At 50.2% G+C, this 20,468-nt stretch overlaps 1 protein-coding gene across 2 annotated transcripts in view; it reads right to left on the reverse strand.

Annotated features, from left to right (window-relative positions):
* Window positions 1-8,924: 8,924 nt before the first annotated feature.
* The window catches only part of LOC106611425 (papilin), a 207,484-nt gene continuing 195,940 nt past the window's right edge, over window positions 8,925-20,468 (reverse strand). For both annotated transcript variants that reach the window (XM_045723758.2, XM_045723759.2), the window contains 2 exons: window positions 10,022-10,142; window positions 8,925-9,581 (listed from right to left, as the gene is read on the reverse strand). In XM_045723758.2, coding sequence (XP_045579714.1) covers window positions 9,163-9,581; window positions 10,022-10,142 — 540 coding nt within the window. In that variant the 3' untranslated portion in view covers window positions 8,925-9,162. The remainder of the gene's footprint in view (window positions 9,582-10,021; window positions 10,143-20,468) is intronic.

A 20,468-nucleotide genomic window follows, 5' to 3' on the forward strand; every position in this document is an offset into this window, starting at 1 on the left:
TGACCAAAGACACCACTATATAACTCACCTGGACCAGCCCACGTTGACCCCAGACACCACTATATAACTCACCTGGACCAGCCCACGTTTACCCCAGACACCACACTATAACTCACCTGGACCAGCCCACGTTGACCACAGACACCACTATATAACTCACCTGGACCAGCCCACGTTGACCCCAGACACCACACTATAACTCACCTGGACCAGCCCACGTTGACCCCAGACACCACTCTATAACTCACCTGGACCAGCCCACGTTGACCACAGACACCACTCTATAACTCACCTGGACCAGCCCGCGTTGACCCCAGACACCACAGTATAACTCACCTGGACCAGCCCACGTTGACCACAGACACCACTATATAACTCACCTGGACCAGCCCACGTTGACCCCAGACACCACTCTATAACTCACCTGGACCAGCCCACGTTGACCCCATACACCACTTTATAACTCACCTGGATCAGCCCACGTTGACACCACTATATAAGTCACCTGGACCAGCCCACGTTGACCCCAGACACCACTATATAACTCACTTGGACCAGCCCACGTTTCCCCAGACACCACTATATAACTCACCTGGACCAGCCCACGTTGACCCCAGACACCACCATATAACTCACCTGGACCAGCCCACGTTTCCCCAGACACCACTCTATAACTCACCTGGACCAGCCCACGTTGACCCCAGACACCACTCTGTAACTCACCTGGACCAGCCCACGTTGACCCCAGACACCACTCTATAACTCACCTGGACCAGCCCACATTGACCCCAGACACCACTCTATAACTCACCTGGACCAGCCCACGTTGACCCCAGACACCACTCTATAACTCACCTGGACCAGCCCACGTTGACCACAGACACCACTCTATAACTCACCTGGACCAGCCCACGTTGACCACAGACACCACTATATAACTCACCTGGACCAGCCCGCGTTGACCCCAGACACCACAGTATAACTCACCTGGACCAGCCCACGTTGACCACAGACACCTCTATATAACTCACCTGGACCAGCCCACGTTGACCCCAGACACCACTTTATAACTCACCTGGATCAGCCCACGTTGACACCACTATATAAGTCACCTGGACCAGCCCACGTTGACCCCAGACACCACTATATAACTCACCTGGACCAGCCCACGTTTCCCCAGACACCACTATATAACTCACTTGGACCAGCCCACGTTGACCCCAGACACCACCATATAACTCACCTGGACCAGCCCACGTCGACCCCAGACACCACTCTATAACTCACCTGGACCAGCCCACGTTGACCCCAGACACCACTCTATAACTCATCTGGACCAGCCCACATTGACCCCAGACACCACTCTATAACTCACCTGGACCAGCCCACGTTGACCCCAGACACCACTCTATAACTCACCTGGACCAGCCCGCGTTGACCCCAGACACCACTCTATAACTCACCTGGACCAGCCCACGTTGACCCCAGACACCACTCTATAACTCACCTGGACCAGCCCACGTTGACCAAAGACACCACTATATAACTCACCTGGACCAGCCCGCGTTGACCCCAGACACCACTCTATAACTCACCTGGACCAGCCCACGTTGACCCCAGACACCACTCTATAACTCACCTGGACCAGCCCACGTTGACCCCAGACACCACTCTATAACTCACCTGGACCAGCCCACGTTGACCAAAGACACCACTCTATAACTCACCTGGACCAGCCCACGTTGACCAAAGACACCACTATATAACTCACCTGGACCAGCCCGCGTTGACCCCAGACACCACTCTATAACTCACCTGGACCAGCCCACGTTGACCCCAGACACATCTCTATAACTCACCTGGACCAGCCCACGTTGACCCCAGACACCACTCTATAACTCACCTGGACCAGCCCACGTTGACCCCAGACACCACTCTATAACTCACCTGGACCAGCCCACGTTGACCAAAGACACCACTCTATAACTCACCTGGACCAGCCCACGTTGACCAAAGACACCACAATATAACTCACCTGGACCAGCCCGATTTGACCCCAGACACCACTCTATAACTCACCTGGACCAGCCCACGTTGACCCCAGACACCACTATATAACTCACCTGGACCAGCCCACGTTTCCCCAGACACCACTATATAACTCACCTGGACCAGCCCACGTTGACCCCAGACACCACCATATAACTCACCTGGACCAGCCCACGTTTCCCAAGACACCACTCTATAACTCACCTGGACCAGCCCACGTTGACCACAGACACCACTATATAACTCACCTGGACCAGCCCATGTTGACCAAAGACACCACTATATAACTCACCTGGACCAGCCCACGTTGACCCCAGACACCACTATATAACTCACCTGGACCAGCCCACGTTTACCCCAGACACCACACTATAACTCACCTGGACCAGCCCACGTTGACCACAGACACCACTATATAACTCACCTGGACCAGCCCACGTTGACCCCAGACACCACACTATAACTCACCTGGACCAGCCCACGTTGACCCCAGACACCACTCTATAACTCACCTGGACCAGCCCACGTTGACCACAGACACCACTATATAACTCACCTGGACCAGCCCATGTTGACCAAAGACACCACTATATAACTCACCTGGACCAGCCCACGTTGACCCCAGACACCACTATATAACTCACCTGGACCAGCCCACGTTTACCCCAGACACCACACTATAACTCACCTGGACCAGCCCACATTGACCACAGACACCACTATATAACTCACCTGGACCAGCCCACGTTGACCCCAGACACCAAACTATAACTCACCTGGACCAGCCCACGTTGACCCCAGACACCACTCTATAACTCACCTGGACCAGCCCACGTTGACCCCAGACACCACACTATAACTCACCTGGACCAGCCCACGTTGACCCCAGACACCACTCTATAACTCACCTGGACCAGCCCACGTTGACCACAGACACCACTATATAACTCACCTGGACCAGCCCGCGTTGACCCCAGACACCACAGTATAACTCACCTGGACCAGCCCACGTTGACCACAGACACCACTATATAACTCACCTGGACCAGCCCACGTTGACCCCAGACACCACTCTATAACTCACCTGGACCAGCCCACGTTGACCCCATACACCACTTTATAACTCACCTGGATCAGCCCACGTTGACACCACTATATAAGTCACCTGGACCAGCCCACGTTGACCCCAGACACCACTATATAACTCACCTGGACCAGCCCACGTTTCCCCAGACACCACTATATAACTCACCTGGACCAGCCCACGTTGACCCCAGACACCACCATATAACTCACCTGGACCAGCCCACGTTTCCCCAGACACCACTCTATAACTCACCTGGACCAGCCCACGTTGACCCCAGACACCACTCTATAACTCACCTGGACCAGCCCACGTTGACCCCAGACACCACTCTATAACTCACCTGGACCAGCCCACATTGACCCCAGACACCACTCTATAACTCACCTGGACCAGCCCACGTTGACCCCAGACACCACTCTATAACTCACCTGGACCAGCCCACGTTGACCACAGACACCACTCTATAACTCACCTGGACCAGCCCACGTTGACCACAGACACCACTATATAACTCACCTGGACCAGCCCGCGTTGACCCCAGACACCACAGTATAACTCACCTGGACCAGCCCACGTTGACCACAGACACCACTATATAACTCACCTGGACCAGCACACGTTGACCCCAGACACCACTCTATAACTCACCTGGACCAGCCCACGTTGACCCCATACACCACTTTATAACTCACCTGGATCAGCCCACGTTGACACCACTATATAAGTCACCTGGACCAGCCCACGTTGACCCCAGACACCACTATATAACTCACCTGGACCAGCCCACGTTTCCCCAGACACCACTATATAACTCACCTGGACCAGCCCACGTTGACCCCAGACACCACCATATAACTCACCTGGACCAGCCCACGTTTCCCAAGACACCACTCTATAACTCACCTGGACCAGCCCACGTTGACCACAGACACCACTATATAACTCACCTGGACCAGCCCATGTTGACCAAAGACACCACTATATAACTCACCTGGACCAGCCCACGTTGACCCCAGACACCACTATATAACTCACCTGGACCAGCCCACGTTTACCCCAGACACCACACTATAACTCACCTGGACCAGCCCACGTTGACCACAGACACCACTATATAACTCACCTGGACCAGCCCACGTTGACCCCAGACACCACACTATAACTCACCTGGACCAGCCCACGTTGACCCCAGACACCACTCTATAACTCACCTGGACCAGCCCACGTTGACCACAGACACCACTCTATAACTCACCTGGACCAGCCCGCGTTGACCCCAGACACCACAGTATAACTCACCTGGACCAGCCCACGTTGACCACAGACACCACTATATAACTCACCTGGACCAGCCCACGTTGACCCCAGACACCACTCTATAACTCACCTGGACCAGCCCACGTTGACCCCATACACCACTTTATAACTCACCTGGATCAGCCCACGTTGACAAAACTATATAAGTCACCTGGACCAGCCCACGTTGACCCCAGACACCACTATATAACTCACTTGGACCAGCCCACGTTTCCCCAGACACCACTATATAACTCACCTGGACCAGCCCACGTTGACCCCAGACACCACCATATAACTCACCTGGACCAGCCCACGTTTCCCCAGACACCACTCTATAACTCACCTGGACCAGCCCACGTTGACCCCAGACACCACTCTGTAACTCACCTGGACCAGCCCACGTTGACCCCAGACACCACTCTATAACTCACCTGGACCAGCCCACATTGACCCCAGACACCACTCTATAACTCACCTGGACCAGCCCACGTTGACCCCAGACACCACTCTATAACTCACCTGGACCAGCCCACGTTGACCACAGACACCACTCTATAACTCACCTGGACCAGCCCACGTTGACCACAGACACCACTATATAACTCACCTGGACCAGCCCGCGTTGACCCCAGACACCACAGTATAACTCACCTGGACCAGCCCACGTTGACCACAGACACCTCTATATAACTCACCTGGACCAGCCCACGTTGACCCCAGACACCACTTTATAACTCACCTGGATCAGCCCACGTTGACACCACTATATAAGTCACCTGGACCAGCCCACGTTGACCCCAGACACCACTATATAACTCACCTGGACCAGCCCACGTTTCCCCAGACACCACTATATAACTCACTTGGACCAGCCCACGTTGACCCCAGACACCACCATATAACTCACCTGGACCAGCCCACGTTGACCCCAGACACCACTCTATAACTCACCTGGACCAGCCCACGTTGACCCCAGACACCACTCTATAACTCATCTGGACCAGCCCACATTGACCCCAGACACCACTCTATAACTCACCTGGACCAGCCCACGTTGACCCCAGACACCACTCTATAACTCACCTGGACCAGCCCGCGTTGACCCCAGACACCACTCTATAACTCACCTGGACCAGCCCACGTTGACCCCAGACACCACTCTATAACTCACCTGGACCAGCCCACGTTGACCAAAGACACCACTATATAACTCACCTGGACCAGCCCGCGTTGACCCCAGACACCACTCTATAACTCACCTGGACCAGCCCACGTTGACCCCAGACACCACTCTATAACTCACCTGGACCAGCCCACGTTGACCCCAGACACCACTCTATAACTCACCTGGACCAGCCCACGTTGACCAAAGACACCACTCTATAACTCACCTGGACCAGCCCACGTTGACCAAAGACACCACTATATAACTCACCTGGACCAGCCCGCGTTGACCCCAGACACCACTCTATAACTCACCTGGACCAGCCCACGTTGACCCCAGACACATCTCTATAACTCACCTGGACCAGCCCACGTTGACCCCAGACACCACTCTATAACTCACCTGGACCAGCCCACGTTGACCCCAGACACCACTCTATAACTCACCTGGACCAGCCCACGTTGACCAAAGACACCACTCTATAACTCACCTGGACCAGCCCACGTTGACCAAAGACACCACAATATAACTCACCTGGACCAGCCCGATTTGACCCCAGACACCACTCTATAACTCACCTGGACCAGCCCACGTTGACCCCAGACACCACTCTATAACTCACCTGGACCAGCCCACGTTGACCCCAGACACCACTCTATAACTCACCTGGACCAGCCCACGTTGACCATAGACACCACTCTATAACTCACCTGGACCAGCCCACGTTGACCCCAGACACCACTCTATAACTCACCTGGACCAGCTCACGTTGACCCCACTCTATAACTCAGGTGAGTTATAGAGTGGGGTCAACGTGGGCTGGTCCAGGTGAGTTATAGAGTGGTGTCTGCATGTCAACGTGGGCTGGTCCAGGTGAGTTATAGAGTGGGGTCAACATGGGCTGGTCCAGGTGAGTTATAGAGTGGTGTCTGGGGTCAACGTGGGCTGGTCCAGGTGAGTTATATAGTGGTGTCTGGGGAAACGTGGGCTGGTCCAGGTGAGTCATAGAGTGGTGTCTGGGGTCAACGTGGGCTGGTCCAGGTGAGTTATAGAGTGGTGTCTGGGGTCAACGTGGACTGGTACAGGTGAGTTATAGAGTGGTGTCTGCATGTCAACGTGGGCTGGTCCAGGTGAGTTATAGAGTGGGGTCAACATGGGCTGGTCCAGGTGAGTTATAGAGTGGGGTCAACGTGGGCTGGTCCAGGTGAGTTATAGAGTGGTGTCTGGGGTCAACGTGGGCTGGTCCAGGTGAGTTATATAGTGGTGTCTGGGGAAACGTGGGCTGGTCCAGGTGAGTTATAGAGTGGTGTCTGGGGTCAACGTGGGCTGGTCCAGGTGAGTTATAGAGTGGTGTCTGGGGTCAACGTGGACTGGTACAGGTGAGTTATATAGTGGTGTCTGGGGTCAATGTGGGCTGGTCCAGGTGAGTTATAGTGTGATGTCTGGGGTCAACGATCTCAGTGACTTTCAACGTGGCACCGTCATTGGATGCCACCTTTCCAACAAGTTAGTTTGTCAAATTTATGCCCTGCTAGAGCTGCCCCGGTCAACTGTAGTTTTTTGTTATTGTGAAGTGGAAACGTCTAGAAGCAACAATGGCTCAGCAGCAAAGTGGTAGGCCACACAAACTCCCAGAACGGGACCGCCGAGCGCTGAAGCGCGTAAAAATCGTCTGTTCTCGGTTACAACACACAGATAGACATAGAGACAGACCAACACACAGATAGACATAGAGACAGACCAACACACAGATAGACATAGAGACAGACCAACACACAGATAGACATAGAGACAGACCAACACACAGATAGACAGGGAGACAGACCAACACACAGATAGACATAGAGACAGACCAACACACAGATAGACATAGAGACAGACCAACACACAGATAGACATAGAGACAGACCAACACACAGATAGACATAGAGACAGACCAACACACAGATAGACATAGAGACAGACCAACACACAGATAGACATAGAGACAGACCAACACACAGATAGACATAGAGACAGACCAACACACAGAAAAAGGATGAGCAGACTCTCTATGTTTAATTTAATGACATATTAGTTTTATTGAATGACACCAGAAAGTCACACAGACACGGCGATGACGATAACGTGGACAATTAATATCATACATCTATGGGACAACCGAGGTATCGATAGCACTGTCCAACGTGGCCGCTGTCAGGTAAACAACATCTGGGATTTTAGTCAAGATGAAAAATTATAAAGCTATAGGTCAAGCATGTGTGTCGCTGTGTGAGAGAGGTATCTGTGGCAGCGCAGTGTGGCGATAGTGGGCTTTGAGGTTGGTATATACAGTATTTGCGTGTGTGTGTGTGTGTGTGTGTGTGTGTGTGTGTGTGTGTGTGTGTGTGTGTGTATATATGAAGTGATCTCCAACAGTATTGGGACGGTGACACATTTGTTGTTGTTTTGTCTCTGTAATCCAGCACTTTGGATTTGAAATGATACAATGACTATGAGGTTAAAGTGCAGAGCGTTTGTGATATGTCTATATGTTATATGTGTATTAAAGTACTAAAAAGTGCGTATTTTGTCCCAGATTCACAGCGAGCAATGAGGACATTAAGCTTGTGACTCTGCACATTTGTAGGATGTATTTGCTGTTTGTTTTGGTTGTGTTACAGATTATTTTGTGCCTAATAGAAATGAATGGTAACTAAACTATTGTATAATTTTGGTGTCATTTTTATTGTAAATAAGAATAGAATATGTTTCTAAACACTTCTACATTAATGTCCTGAATGAATCGTAAATAATGATGAGTAAGAAAGTTACAGATGCACAAATACCACGACATGCTAACCTCTCACCATTACAATAACAGGGGAGGTTAGCATTTTATATCATACCCCCAAGACATGCTAACCTCTCACCATTACAATAACAGGGGAGGTTAGCATTTTATATCATACCCCCAAGACATGCTAACCTCTCACCATTACAATAACAGGGGAGGTTAGCATTTTATATCATACCCCCAAGACATGCTAACCTCTCACCATTACAATAACAGGGGAGGTTAGCATTTTATATCATACCCCCAAGACATGCTAACCTCTCACCATTACAATAACAGGGAAGGTTAGCATTTTATATCATAACCCTACGACATGCTAACCTCTCACCATTACAAGGGGGGGGGTTATGATATTTGTGCCTCAGTCATTGTATCATTTCAAACCCAAAGTGATGGATTACAGAGCCAAAACAACAACAAATGGGTCACTGTCCCAATACTTTTGGAGCTCACCGTATACGTCCTGTAAACGGGGGGGGGGGGTGTGTGTGTGTGTGTGTGTGTGTGTGTGTGTGTGTGTGTGTGTGTGTGTGTGTGTGTGTGTGTGTGCGTGTGAGGTTGTTAAGCTTCCTTGTTTCTCACTGGCTCATCTCAGCTTCCTTCTCAGGGTTGAAGGGTCAACTAGCCAGACAGCTGGCTGTGGGCGGGGCAGCGCGCGGGCGGGGCAGCGGGCGGAGGCAGCAAGGGGTGGGCATGGCTAGACGCCCCTGGACGGTCCTCAGGTTCTTACCTCGCTGCAGTTTGGGTGTGCAGGACGCCGTAAGGGGCGGGGCGGCGGACATGGACTCTGGCCCGGCGGGCGTGGTCGGCAGCGCTGGTCCCCTGGCGTCCTCCGGTTGAGCCCCTTGAGCTGCCGCGTTGCACCGTCAAGACCCTGCTCATGTCCTGACCTGTTTCCGGCTGGCTGGGTTGACTCAGCTGAATCGTCTGGATTGATTGGCTACTGGGTTGGCTCATCTGGTTGACCTGGGCAACGGGGCACGTCCTTTGGCACTCGGCACGCGTCAGGAAATTGTTGTTGTTGCCGTGGCAGCCGCCGTACCAGAAGTGGGAGCACTTGGAGGCGGTGACGTCGTAGAAGTATCGGCCCGTCCAGCCACTGCAGGAGCCGGCTGCCTTGGGCAGCGAACAGGTGGTTCTGGGAACTTCAGAGGGGGAGGAAACAGGAAGACATTTTACACTTCTCTCCTTTTAGTACCAGCATCCATTAGAACATCAACAAATGAACAACAACAAAAAGGTGGTACGAGAAAGTGTAAAAGGTACAATAGGTTTTTCATGTTTTATACTGTATTAATATAATGTCATATTCAAGGAACACCAATAACGAATTAACAATAACTAGCTAAACCGCTACTGCCAGTCTCTCTATCGAGCAGAGATAATACCCCTCGTTCCCTTCCTCCCTCCTCCCCTCGTTCCCTTCTCCCTCCTCCCCTCTCCCTTCCTCACTGCACCTATTCTCTCTTCCCTTCTCCCTCCACCCCTCTCCCTTCCTCACCACACCTATTCTCTCTTCCCTTCACCCTCCTCCCATTCACTCCTCCCCCTCCTCCCGTTCCCTCCTTCCCCTCCCCTGTCCTACCGTTGTATGGTGGGTCGGGGCAGCCCTCTCCATTGGGACCTGTGGCTACGAACATACGGTCGAAACAGCACCCGTAGGTGGTTAGACGACACTGGATACTGTTCTCAGCTGGAAGAGGAGCCTGGGAGGAGGAGAGAGGAAGAGAGAGAGACAGTGATAGAAAGAGAGAGAGACCCCTATCAGATCACAGCAAAATCACAGTCCACTTGAACAGAGCAATACTCAATCACGAGGCATCAAAGCCAAAGGAACTGAATAATATTAAGAAATACTATAGATGGAAGGAAAGTAGTGTGGAAACAACAAATTCAATCCCTTTCAGACAACTTCCTGGGCAAAAGATTTCACTGTAATAGTGAAGGTGTAAACTTGGTAGTAGAAAACCTAAACTGTATATTTGACCTCTCAGCTTCCCTAATCAATCTAAAAATGTCAAGCAGACAACCTAAGAAAATTAACAACAACAACAACAACAAATGGTTTGATGAAGAATGCAAAAACCTAAGAAAGCAATTGAGAAACCTGTCCAACCAAAAACCATACAGACCCATAAATCCTTTGCCTTCACTATGGTGAATCACTAAAACAATACAGAAATACACTACGGAAAAAGAAGGAACAGCACGTCAGAAATCAGCTCAATGTAATTGAAGAATCCATAGAATCTAACCACTTCTGGGAAAATTGGAACCACAACACAAATGTATTGTTAACAAACTATAGTTTTGGCAAGTCGGTTAGGACATATACCTTGTGCATGACACAAGTAATTTTTCCAACAATTGATTACAGACAAATTATTTCACTTATAATTCACTGTGTCACAATTCCAGTGGGTCAGAGGTTTACATACACTAAGTTGACTGTGCATTTAAACAGCTTGGAAAATTCCAGAAAATTATGTCATGGCTTTAGAAGCTTCTGATAGGTTAATTGACAAAATTTGAGTCAATTGGAGGTGTACCTGTGAATGTATTTCAAGGCCTACCTTCAAACTCAGTGCCCATTTGCTTGACATCATTGGGAAATCAAAAGAAATCAGCCAAGACCTCAGAAAAACAATTGTAGACCTCCACAAGTTTGGTTCATCCTTGGGAGCAATTTCCAAACGCCTGAAGGTACAATGTTCATCTGTACAAACAATAGTACGCAAGTACAAACACCATGGGACCACACAGCCGTCATACCGCTCAGGAAAGAGATGCCTTCTGTCTCCTAGAGATGAACGTACTTTGGTGTGAAAGTGCAAATCAATCCCAGAACAACAGCAAAGGACCTTGTGAAGATGCTGGAGGAAATAGGTACAAAAGTATCTATATCCACAGTAAAACGAGTCCTATATCGACATAAGCTGAAAGGCCGCTCAGCAAGGAAGAAGCCACTGCTCCAAAACCGCCATAAAAAAAGCCAGACTACGGTTTGCAACTGCACATGGGGACAAAGATTGTACTTTTTGGAGAAATGTCCTCTGGTCTGATGAAACAAAAATAGAACTGTTTGGCCATAATGACAATCGTTATGTTTGGAGGAAAAAGAGGGATGCTTGCAAGCCGAAGAACACCATCCCAACCGTGAAGCACGGGGGTGGCAGCATCATGTTGTGGGGGTGCTTTGTTGCAGGAGGGACTGGTGCACTTCACAAAATAGATGGCATCATGAGGGAGGAAAATTATGTGGATATATTGAAGCAACATCTCAAGACATCAGTCAGGAAGTTAAAGCTTGGTCGCAAATGGGTCTTCCAAATGGACAACGACCCCAAGCATACTTCCAAAGTTGTGGCAAAATGGCTTAAGGACAACAAGGTCAAGGTATGGTCCCGTGTGGCTCAGTTGGTAGAGCATGGTGTTTGCAACGCCAGGGTTGTGGGTTCGATTCCCACGGGGGACCAGTACGGGAAAAATGTATGAAATGTATGCACTCACTACTGTAAGTCGCTCTGGATAAGAGCGTCTGCTAAATGACTAAAATGTAAATGTAAAATGTATTGGAGTGGCCATCACAAAGCCCTGACCTCAATCCTATAGAACATTTGTGGGAAGAACTGAAAAAGCGTGTGTGAGCAAGGAGGCCTACAAACCTGACTCAGTTACACCAGCTCTGTCAGGAGGAATGGGACAAAATTCACCCAACTTATTGTGGGAAACTTGTGGAAGACTACCCAAAACGTTTGACCCAAGTTAAACAATTTAAAGGCAATGCTACCAAATACTAATTGAGTGTATGTAAACTTCTGACACACTGGGAATGTGATGAAATAAATAAAAGCTGAAATAAATCATTCTCTCTAGCATTATTCTGCCATTGAACATTCTTAAAATAAAGTGGTGATCGTAAATGACCTAAGACAGGGAATTTTTACTAGGATTAAATGTCAGGAATTGTGAAAAACTGAGTTTAAATGTATTTGGCTAAGGTGTATGTAAACTTCCGACTTCAACTGTATAAATTTGTAATAATGACAATTACAACAATATCGAATGAACAATGAACACTTTTATTTTAACTTAATGTAATACTTAAATAAAATCTATTTAGTCTCAAATAAATAATGAAACATGCTCAATTTGGTTTAAATAATGCAAAAACACAGTGTTTGAGAAGAAAGTAAAAGTTCAATATGTGCCATGTAAAAAAGCTAACGTTTAAGTTCCTTGCTCAGAACATATGAAATATAATGGCTCAATATTCACAGTTCTTTAATATTCACAGTTGAGAAGTTTTAGGTTGTAGTTATTATAGGAATTATGACTCGTCGACTATTTCTCTCTATACCATTTGTATTTCATATACCTTTGGCTATTGGATGTTCTTATAGGCACTTTAGTATTGCCAGCCTTGTCTCAGGAGTTGATAGGCTTGAAGTCATAAACAGCTCTGTGCTTCAAGCATTGCTAACAGCTGCTGGCAAACGCATTAAAGTGCTGTTGGAATGAATGCTTACGAGCCTTCTGCTGCCTACCACCTCTCAGTATGACTGCTCTATCAAATATCAAATCATAGACTTAATTATAATAAAGACACAGAAATACGAGCCTTTGGTCATTAACTTGTTATGGATAGGGGGCAGTATTTTCACGGCCGGATAAAAAACGTACCCGATTTAATCTGATTATTACTACTGCCCAGAAACTAGAATATGCATATAATTATTAGCTTTGGATAGAAAACACTCCAAAGTTTCTAAAACTGTTTGAATGGTGTCTGTGAGTATAACAGAACTCATTTGGCAGGCCAAAACCTGAGAAGATTCCTTACAGGAAGTGCCCTCTCTGACCATTTCTTGGCCTTCTACACTCTCTTTATTGAAAACTGAGGATCTCTGCTGTAACGTGACACTTCCTACGACTCCCATAGGCTCTCAGAAGGCGGCAGAACGGTGAATGATGACTTTGCAGGCCATGGCTGAAAAACAGTAGCGCATTTGGATAGTGGTCGATCTGAGAACAATGAGACTGGGGGCGCGTGCATGAGAAGACTCCATGTTTTTATTTTCAGTCTTTGAACAAAAACAACGACTCCCGGGTGGAATATTATCGCTTTTTTACGAGAAAAATCGCATAAAAATTGATTTTAAACAGCGTTTGACATGCTTCGAAGTACGGTAATGGAATATTTTGAAATGTTTTGTCACGAAACGCGCCGGGCGCGTCACCCTTCGGATAGTGTCTTGAACGCACAACAAAACGCCGCTATTTGGATATAACTATGGATTATTTGGAACCAAACCAACATTTGTTATTGAAGTAGAAGTCCTGTGAGTGCATTCTGACGAAGAACAGCAAAGGTAATCCAATTTTTCTTATAGTAAATCTGAGTTTGATGAGGGCCAAACTTGGTGGGTGTCAAAATAGCTAGCCCGTGATGGCGAGCTATCTACTCAGAATATTGCAAAATGTGCTTTCACCGAAAAGCTATTTTAAAATCGGACATAGCGATTGCATAAAGGAGTTCTGTATCTATAATTCTTAAAATAATTGTTATGTTTTTTGTGAACGTTTATCGTGAGTAATTTAGTAAATTCACCGGAAGTTTCGGTGGGTATGCTAGTTCTGAACGTCACATGCTAATGTAAAAAGCTGGTTTTTGATATAAATATGAACTTGATTGAACAAAACTTGCATGTATTGTATAACATAATGTCCTAGGCGTGTCATCTGATGAAGATCATCAAAGGTTAGTGCTGCATTTAGCTGTGGTTTTGTTTTTTGTGACATTATATGCTAGCTTGAAAAATGGGTGTCTGATTATTTTTGGCTGGGTACTCTGCTGACATAATCTAATGTTTTGCTTTCGCTGTAAAGCCTTTTTGAAATCGGACAGTGTGGTTAGATAAAGGAGAGTCTTGTCTTTAAAATGGTGTAAAATAGTCATATGTTTGAAAAATTGAAGTTTTCGGATTTTCGAGGACGTTGTATTTCGCGCCACGCCCATCATTGGATATTGGAGCAGGTGTTCCGCAAGCGGAACGTCTAGATGTAAGAGGTTAATATTGTCAAATCCGGAAACTATAATTTAGAAAACAAAATGTTTATTCTGTCAGTGAAATACGGAATCGTTCTGTATTTTATTGAACGGGTGTCACGATTCCCACCGACGGTGGCGCCCCCTCCTGCTCGGGTGGCGCTCGGCGGTCGTCGTCACCGGCCTATTAGCTACTACCGATCCCCTTTTTGGTTTTCCCTTTTTTTGGTTTTGGGCACCTGAGGCCAATTAGCTATTAGAGGGGGTATTTAGTTTAGCTGGCCCGTCCGTTGTTTGTGCGGGATTAATTTTGTTCATTGACGACGTGTTGTTCGTCGGCTTTACCTTGTCGCCTAATTATATTTATTCCCTATGTTTGGGAACTTTTGTTTATTCTCCAGTGTTATTAAAAAACACCACTCCCTGTGTTCGCTGCTTCCTGCGCCTCATTCCTCCTACACGACTACCGAAGCCATTACAGAATCCCGCACCAAGAAAAGGCATGGAATCAGTGGGAGCAGCGGGCACTCCTCTTCCCTCGATGGAGGAACGTGTGCTTCACCACACTACGGTCCTACACCGCATCGGATCGGCAATGGACCAGATGATGGAGAGGATGGACCGATGGGAGAGAAGTGGAATCCTCTCTCCACCTCCACCTCGTCCGATACAGCCACCTTCGCCTCCTACTACGTCTGGCTCTGGCGCGCTTCGTTTGGCACTCCCAAGGGAGTACGATGGGGAGGCGGCTGGGTGCCAGGGGTTTTTGCTCCAGCTTGAGCTGTACCTGGCCACCGTCAGACCTGCTCCCACAGGAGAGGAGAGCGTGAGTGCCCTTGTTTCCTGCCTGACGGTCCGGGCTCTGGAATGGGCTAATGCGGTCTGGAACAGCCCAGACTCGGCGAGGGACCACTACCCAGAGTTCACCCGCCGCGTTCGGGCCGTGTTTGACCACCCTCCAGAAGGAAGAGCGGCGGGTGAACGGCTGTTCCACCTCAGGCAGGAGACGAGGAGTGCTCAGGACTTCGCGCTGGAGTTCAGGACCTTGGCTGCTGGGGCGGGGTGGAACGACAGGGCCCTCATAGACCACTACAGCTGCAGTCTCCGGGCGGACGTCCGCAGAGAGCTGGCCTGTCGGGACACAGCTCTGTCCCTGGACGAGCTGATAGACATGTCCATACGTCTCGACAATTTGCTGGCTGCCTGCGGGCGTTCGGAGAGGGTCCTGCCCGTTCCACCCCCGTGCACCCCCGCTCCTACCCCTATGGAGGTAGGGGGGGCCGTGCCAAGGGGCACCGGAGGAGGTGGCTCCTCCTGCACCAGCTGTGGTCGGAGAGGACACACGGCCGACCGGTGCTGGAGGAGCCAGTCTGGGAGTCGAGAGGGCAGGCAGAACACTTCTCGGTCACCTCAGGTGAGTCAGCACCAGAGTCACCCAGAACCCCCTGTTGGTCACGTGTTTTTACCTGTTTTGTTTACCAAATTTTTTCCCTCTTCCCAGCATAGGGCGCTAGTCGATTCAGGCGCAGCTGGGAACCTTATGGATCGTGGACTTGCCATTAAGCTGGGCATTCAGCGGGTGCCGTTAGATTCCCCCTTCCCCGTGTACTCCCTACATAGCCGACCATTAGGGTCAGGGCTAGTCAGGGAGTCTACGGTGCCACTGGACATGGTAACGCAGGGGAATCATAAGGAACGCATTCGTTTTTTCCTTATTGATTCGCCTGCGTTTCCGGTGGTGCTGGGGGTCCCCTGGCTGGCTGGTCACAATCTCCGTATTTCGTGGAAACAGGGGGTTCTCCAGGGGTGGTCAGAGGAGTGTTCAGGGAGGTGTCTAGGATTTTCCATAGGTGCCACGTTGGTGGAAAGTCCAGACCAGGTGTCCACCGTGCGCATTCTCCCTGAATACGCCGATTTGGTGATCGCTTTTTGTAAAAAGAGGGCGACTAAATTACCACCTCATCGACAGAGGGATTGTGCGATAGATCTCCAGGTTAACGCTGCGCTTCGCAGGAGTCACGTGTACCCCTTGTCACAGGAGGAGATGGCGGCTATGGAGACATATGTCACGGAATCCCTGGGACAGGGGTACATTCGGCCCTCCATCTCACCCGCTTCCTCGAGTTTGTTTTTTGTGAAGAAAAAGGAGGGAGGTCTGCATCCGTGCATTGATTACCGAGGTCTAAACGCTATCACGGTGGGGTTTAGTTACCCACTACCTCTCATCGCTACGGCGGTGGAATCATTTCACGGAGCACAGTTCTTCACAAAACTGGATCTCAGGAGCGCGTATAATCTGGTGCGTATCAAGAAGGGAGACGAGTGGAAAACCGCCTTTAGTACCACATCAGGCCATTATGAGTACCTCGTCATGCCGTATGGGTTGAAAAATGCTCCAGCCGTCTTTCAATCCTTTGTTGACGAAATTCTCAGGGACCTGCACGGGCAGGGCGTGATAGTCTATATCGATGACATTCTGATATATTCCGCCACCCGCTCCGCGCATGTGTCCCTGGTGCGCAAGGTGCTTGGTAGACTGCTGGAGCATGACCTATACGTTAAGGCTGAGAAGTGTGAGTTTTCCAAACGAGCCGTCTCCTTTCTGGGTTATCGCATTTCCACCACGGGGGTGGTGATGGAGTGTGACCGCGTTAAGGCCGTGCGTAATTGGCCGACTCCAACCACGGTGAAGGAGGTGCAGCGGTTCTTAGGCTTTGCCAATTACTACCGGAGGTTTATCCGGGGTTTTGGCCAGGTAGCGGCTCCCATTACCTCACTGCTGAAGGGGGGACCGGTGCGTTTGCGATGGTCGACGGAGGCGGACAGAGCCTTCAAGAAGTTGAAGACGCTGTTCACCGACGCACCCGTGTTGGCGCACCCGGACCCGTCTTTAGCGTTCATAGTGGAGGTGGACGCATCCGAGGCTGGGGTGGGTGCCGTGCTATCACAGCGCTCGGGTACGCCATCGAAACTCCGCCCCTGCGCTTTCTTTTTGAAGAAGCTCAGTTCGGCGGAGCGTAACTACGATGTGGGGGACAGGGAGTTGCTAGCGGTGGTCAAAGCCCTGAGGGTGTGGCGGCACTGGCTTGATGGCGCTAAGCACCCCTTTCTCATCTGGACCGACCACCGAAACCTGGAGTACATCCGGGCAGCGAGGAGAATGAATCCACGTCAGGCGAGGTGGGCCATGTTCTTCGCCCGGTTTAGGTTTACCATCTCCTATAGACCGGGTTCGCTGAATACTAAAGCCGACGCGCTGTCCCGTCTCTATGACACGGAGGACCAGCCCATCGATCCAACTCCCATCATTCCAGCGTCTAGGCTGGTGGCACCAGTGGTATGGGAGGTGGACGCGGACATCGAGCGGGCATTGGTGTTGGAACCTGCGCCTGCGCAGGTGCCCGTGGGGCGCATGTATGTACCGCTCGGTGTTCGTGATCGTTTGATTCGGTGGGCGCACACGCTACCTACTGCGGGTCATCCTGGTGAGGCGAGGACAGTGCGGAGTCTAAGGGGGAAGTACTGGTGGCCCACCTTGGCTAAGGACGTGAGGTCCTATGTCTCTTCCTGTTCGGTGTGTGCCCAGAGTAAGGCTCCTAGGCATCTACCGAGAGGGAAGTTCCAGCCCCTCACCGTTCCACAACGACCATGGTCGCACCTGTCCATCGACTTCTTGACAGATCTTCCCCCCTCTCAGGGGAACACGGCGATTCTGGTGGTTGTGGATCGGTTCTCTAAGTCCTGCCGTCTCCTCCCATTGCCCGGTCTCCCTACGGCCCTGCAGACTGCGGAGGCCCTATTCACCCACGTCTTCCGGCACTACGGGGTGCCGGAGGACATTGTCTCTGATCGAGGTTCCCAGTTCACATCCAGGGTCTGGAGAGCGTTTATGGAGCGGCTGGGGGTCTCGGTCAGTTTGACCTCCGGTTATCACCCCGAGAGCAATGGGCAGGCGGAGAGGGTGAACCAGGAGGTGGGCAGGTTCCTGAGGTCGTATTGCCAGGACCGGCCAGGGGAGTGGGCAAGGTATATTCCCTGGGCTGAATTGGCCCAGAACTCACTTCGCCACTCCTCTACTTTCAGTGTGTGTTAGGTTACCAGCCGGTCCTGGCACCATGGCACCGGAGCCAGACCGAGGCTCCTGCGGTGGAGGACTGGGTCCAGCACTCCAAGGAGACCTGGAGAGCCGTCCAGGACTCACTAAAGGAGGCCAGTGCACGGCAGAAGAGGAGTGCTGACCGCCACCGCAGTGAGGCACCCGTGTTCGCACCGGGAGACAGGGTCTGGCTCTCGACCCGGAACCTGCCCCTCCGCGTGCCCTGCTGGAAGCTGGGGCCGCAGTGTGTGGGGCCCTTCAAAGTCCTGAGGAGGATAAACGAGGTGTGTTATTGGTTGCAACTCCCTTCCTATTACCGTATTAACCCCTCGTTTCATGGGTCTCTCCTCAGGCCGGTGGTAGCTGGTCCCCTTCAAGATGAGATGAGGTGCCGGAGGTCCCTCCGCCCCCTCTGGACATCGGGGGGTCCCCGGCGTACAGCATACGGGCCATTCTGGACTCGAGACGCCGGGCGAGGGGCCTGCAGTACCTCGTGGACTGGGAGGGGTACGGCCCGGAGGAGAGGTGCTGGGTGCCGGCGGAGGACGTCCTGGACCCATCTATGTTGAGGGATTTCCACCACCTCCGTCCGGATCGCCCTGTGCCTCGCCCTCCGGGTCGACCTTGAGGCCGGTGTCGGCGCGCTGCGGGAGCCGCGCATCAGGAGGGGGGTACTGTCACGATTCCCACCGACGGTGGCGCCCCCTCCTGCTCGGGTGGCGCTCGGCGGTCGTCGTCACCGGCCTATTAGCTACAACCGATTCCCTTTTTGGTTTTCCCTTTTTTTGGTTTTGGGCACCTGTGGCCAATTAGCTATTAGAGGGGGTATTTAGTTTAGCTGGCCCATCCGTTGTTTGTGCGGGATTAATTTTGTTCATTGACGACGTGTTGTTCGTCGGCTTTACCTTGTCGCCTATTTGTATTTATTCCCTATGTTTGGGAACTTTTGTTTATTCTCCAGTGTTATTAAAAAACACCACTCCCTGTGTTCGCTGCTTCCTGCGCCTCATTCCTCCTACACGACTACTGAAGCCATTACAACGGGTTGCATCCCTAAGTCTAAATATTCCTGTTACATTGCACAGCCTTCAATGCTATGTCATAATTATGTACAATTCTGGCAAATTAGTTCGCAACGAGCCAGGCGGCCCAAACTGTTGCATATACCCTGACTCTGCGTGCAATGAAAGTTAATATTGCCTGCAGACATGAAGTTCTTTTAACTAAATATGCAGGTTTAAAAAAATATACTTCTGTGTATTGATTTTAAGAAAGGCATTTATGTTTATGGTTAGGTACAGTCGTGCAACGATTGTGCTTTTTTTGCGAATGAGCTTTTGTTAAATCATCCCCCGTTTGGCGAAGTAGGTAATACCTAGTAATATCATCAACCATGTGTAGTTGACTAGTGATTATGTGAAGATTGATTGTTTTTTTATAAGATAAGTTTAATGCTTACCTTGGCTCCTTGCTGCACTCGCATAACAGGTGGTCAGCCTGCCACTCAGTTTTACTCGTGGAATGCAATGTAATCGGCCATAATCGGCGGAAAAAAAATGCCATTTACCGATTGTCATGAAAACTTGAAATCGGCCCTAATTAATCAGCCATGCCGATTAATCGGTCGACCTCTACACTAAACAAACAACACGAAGAGTTATCTATCCAAAACAGAGAGTACACAGTGGCAGAATACCTGACCACTGTGACTGACCCAAACTTAAGGAAAGCTTTGACTATGTACAGACTCAGTGAGCACAGTCTTGCTATTGAGAAAGGCCGCTGTAGGCAGACCTGGCTCTCAATAGAAGACAGGCTATGTGCACACTGCCCACAAAATGAGGTGGAAACTGAGCTGCACTTCCTAACCTCCTGCCAAATGTATGA

This window comes from Salmo salar, chromosome 09, assembly GCF_965601325.2.
Source record: "Salmo salar chromosome 09, fSalSal1, whole genome shotgun sequence".
Taxonomy (NCBI): domain Eukaryota; kingdom Metazoa; phylum Chordata; class Actinopteri; order Salmoniformes; family Salmonidae; genus Salmo; species Salmo salar.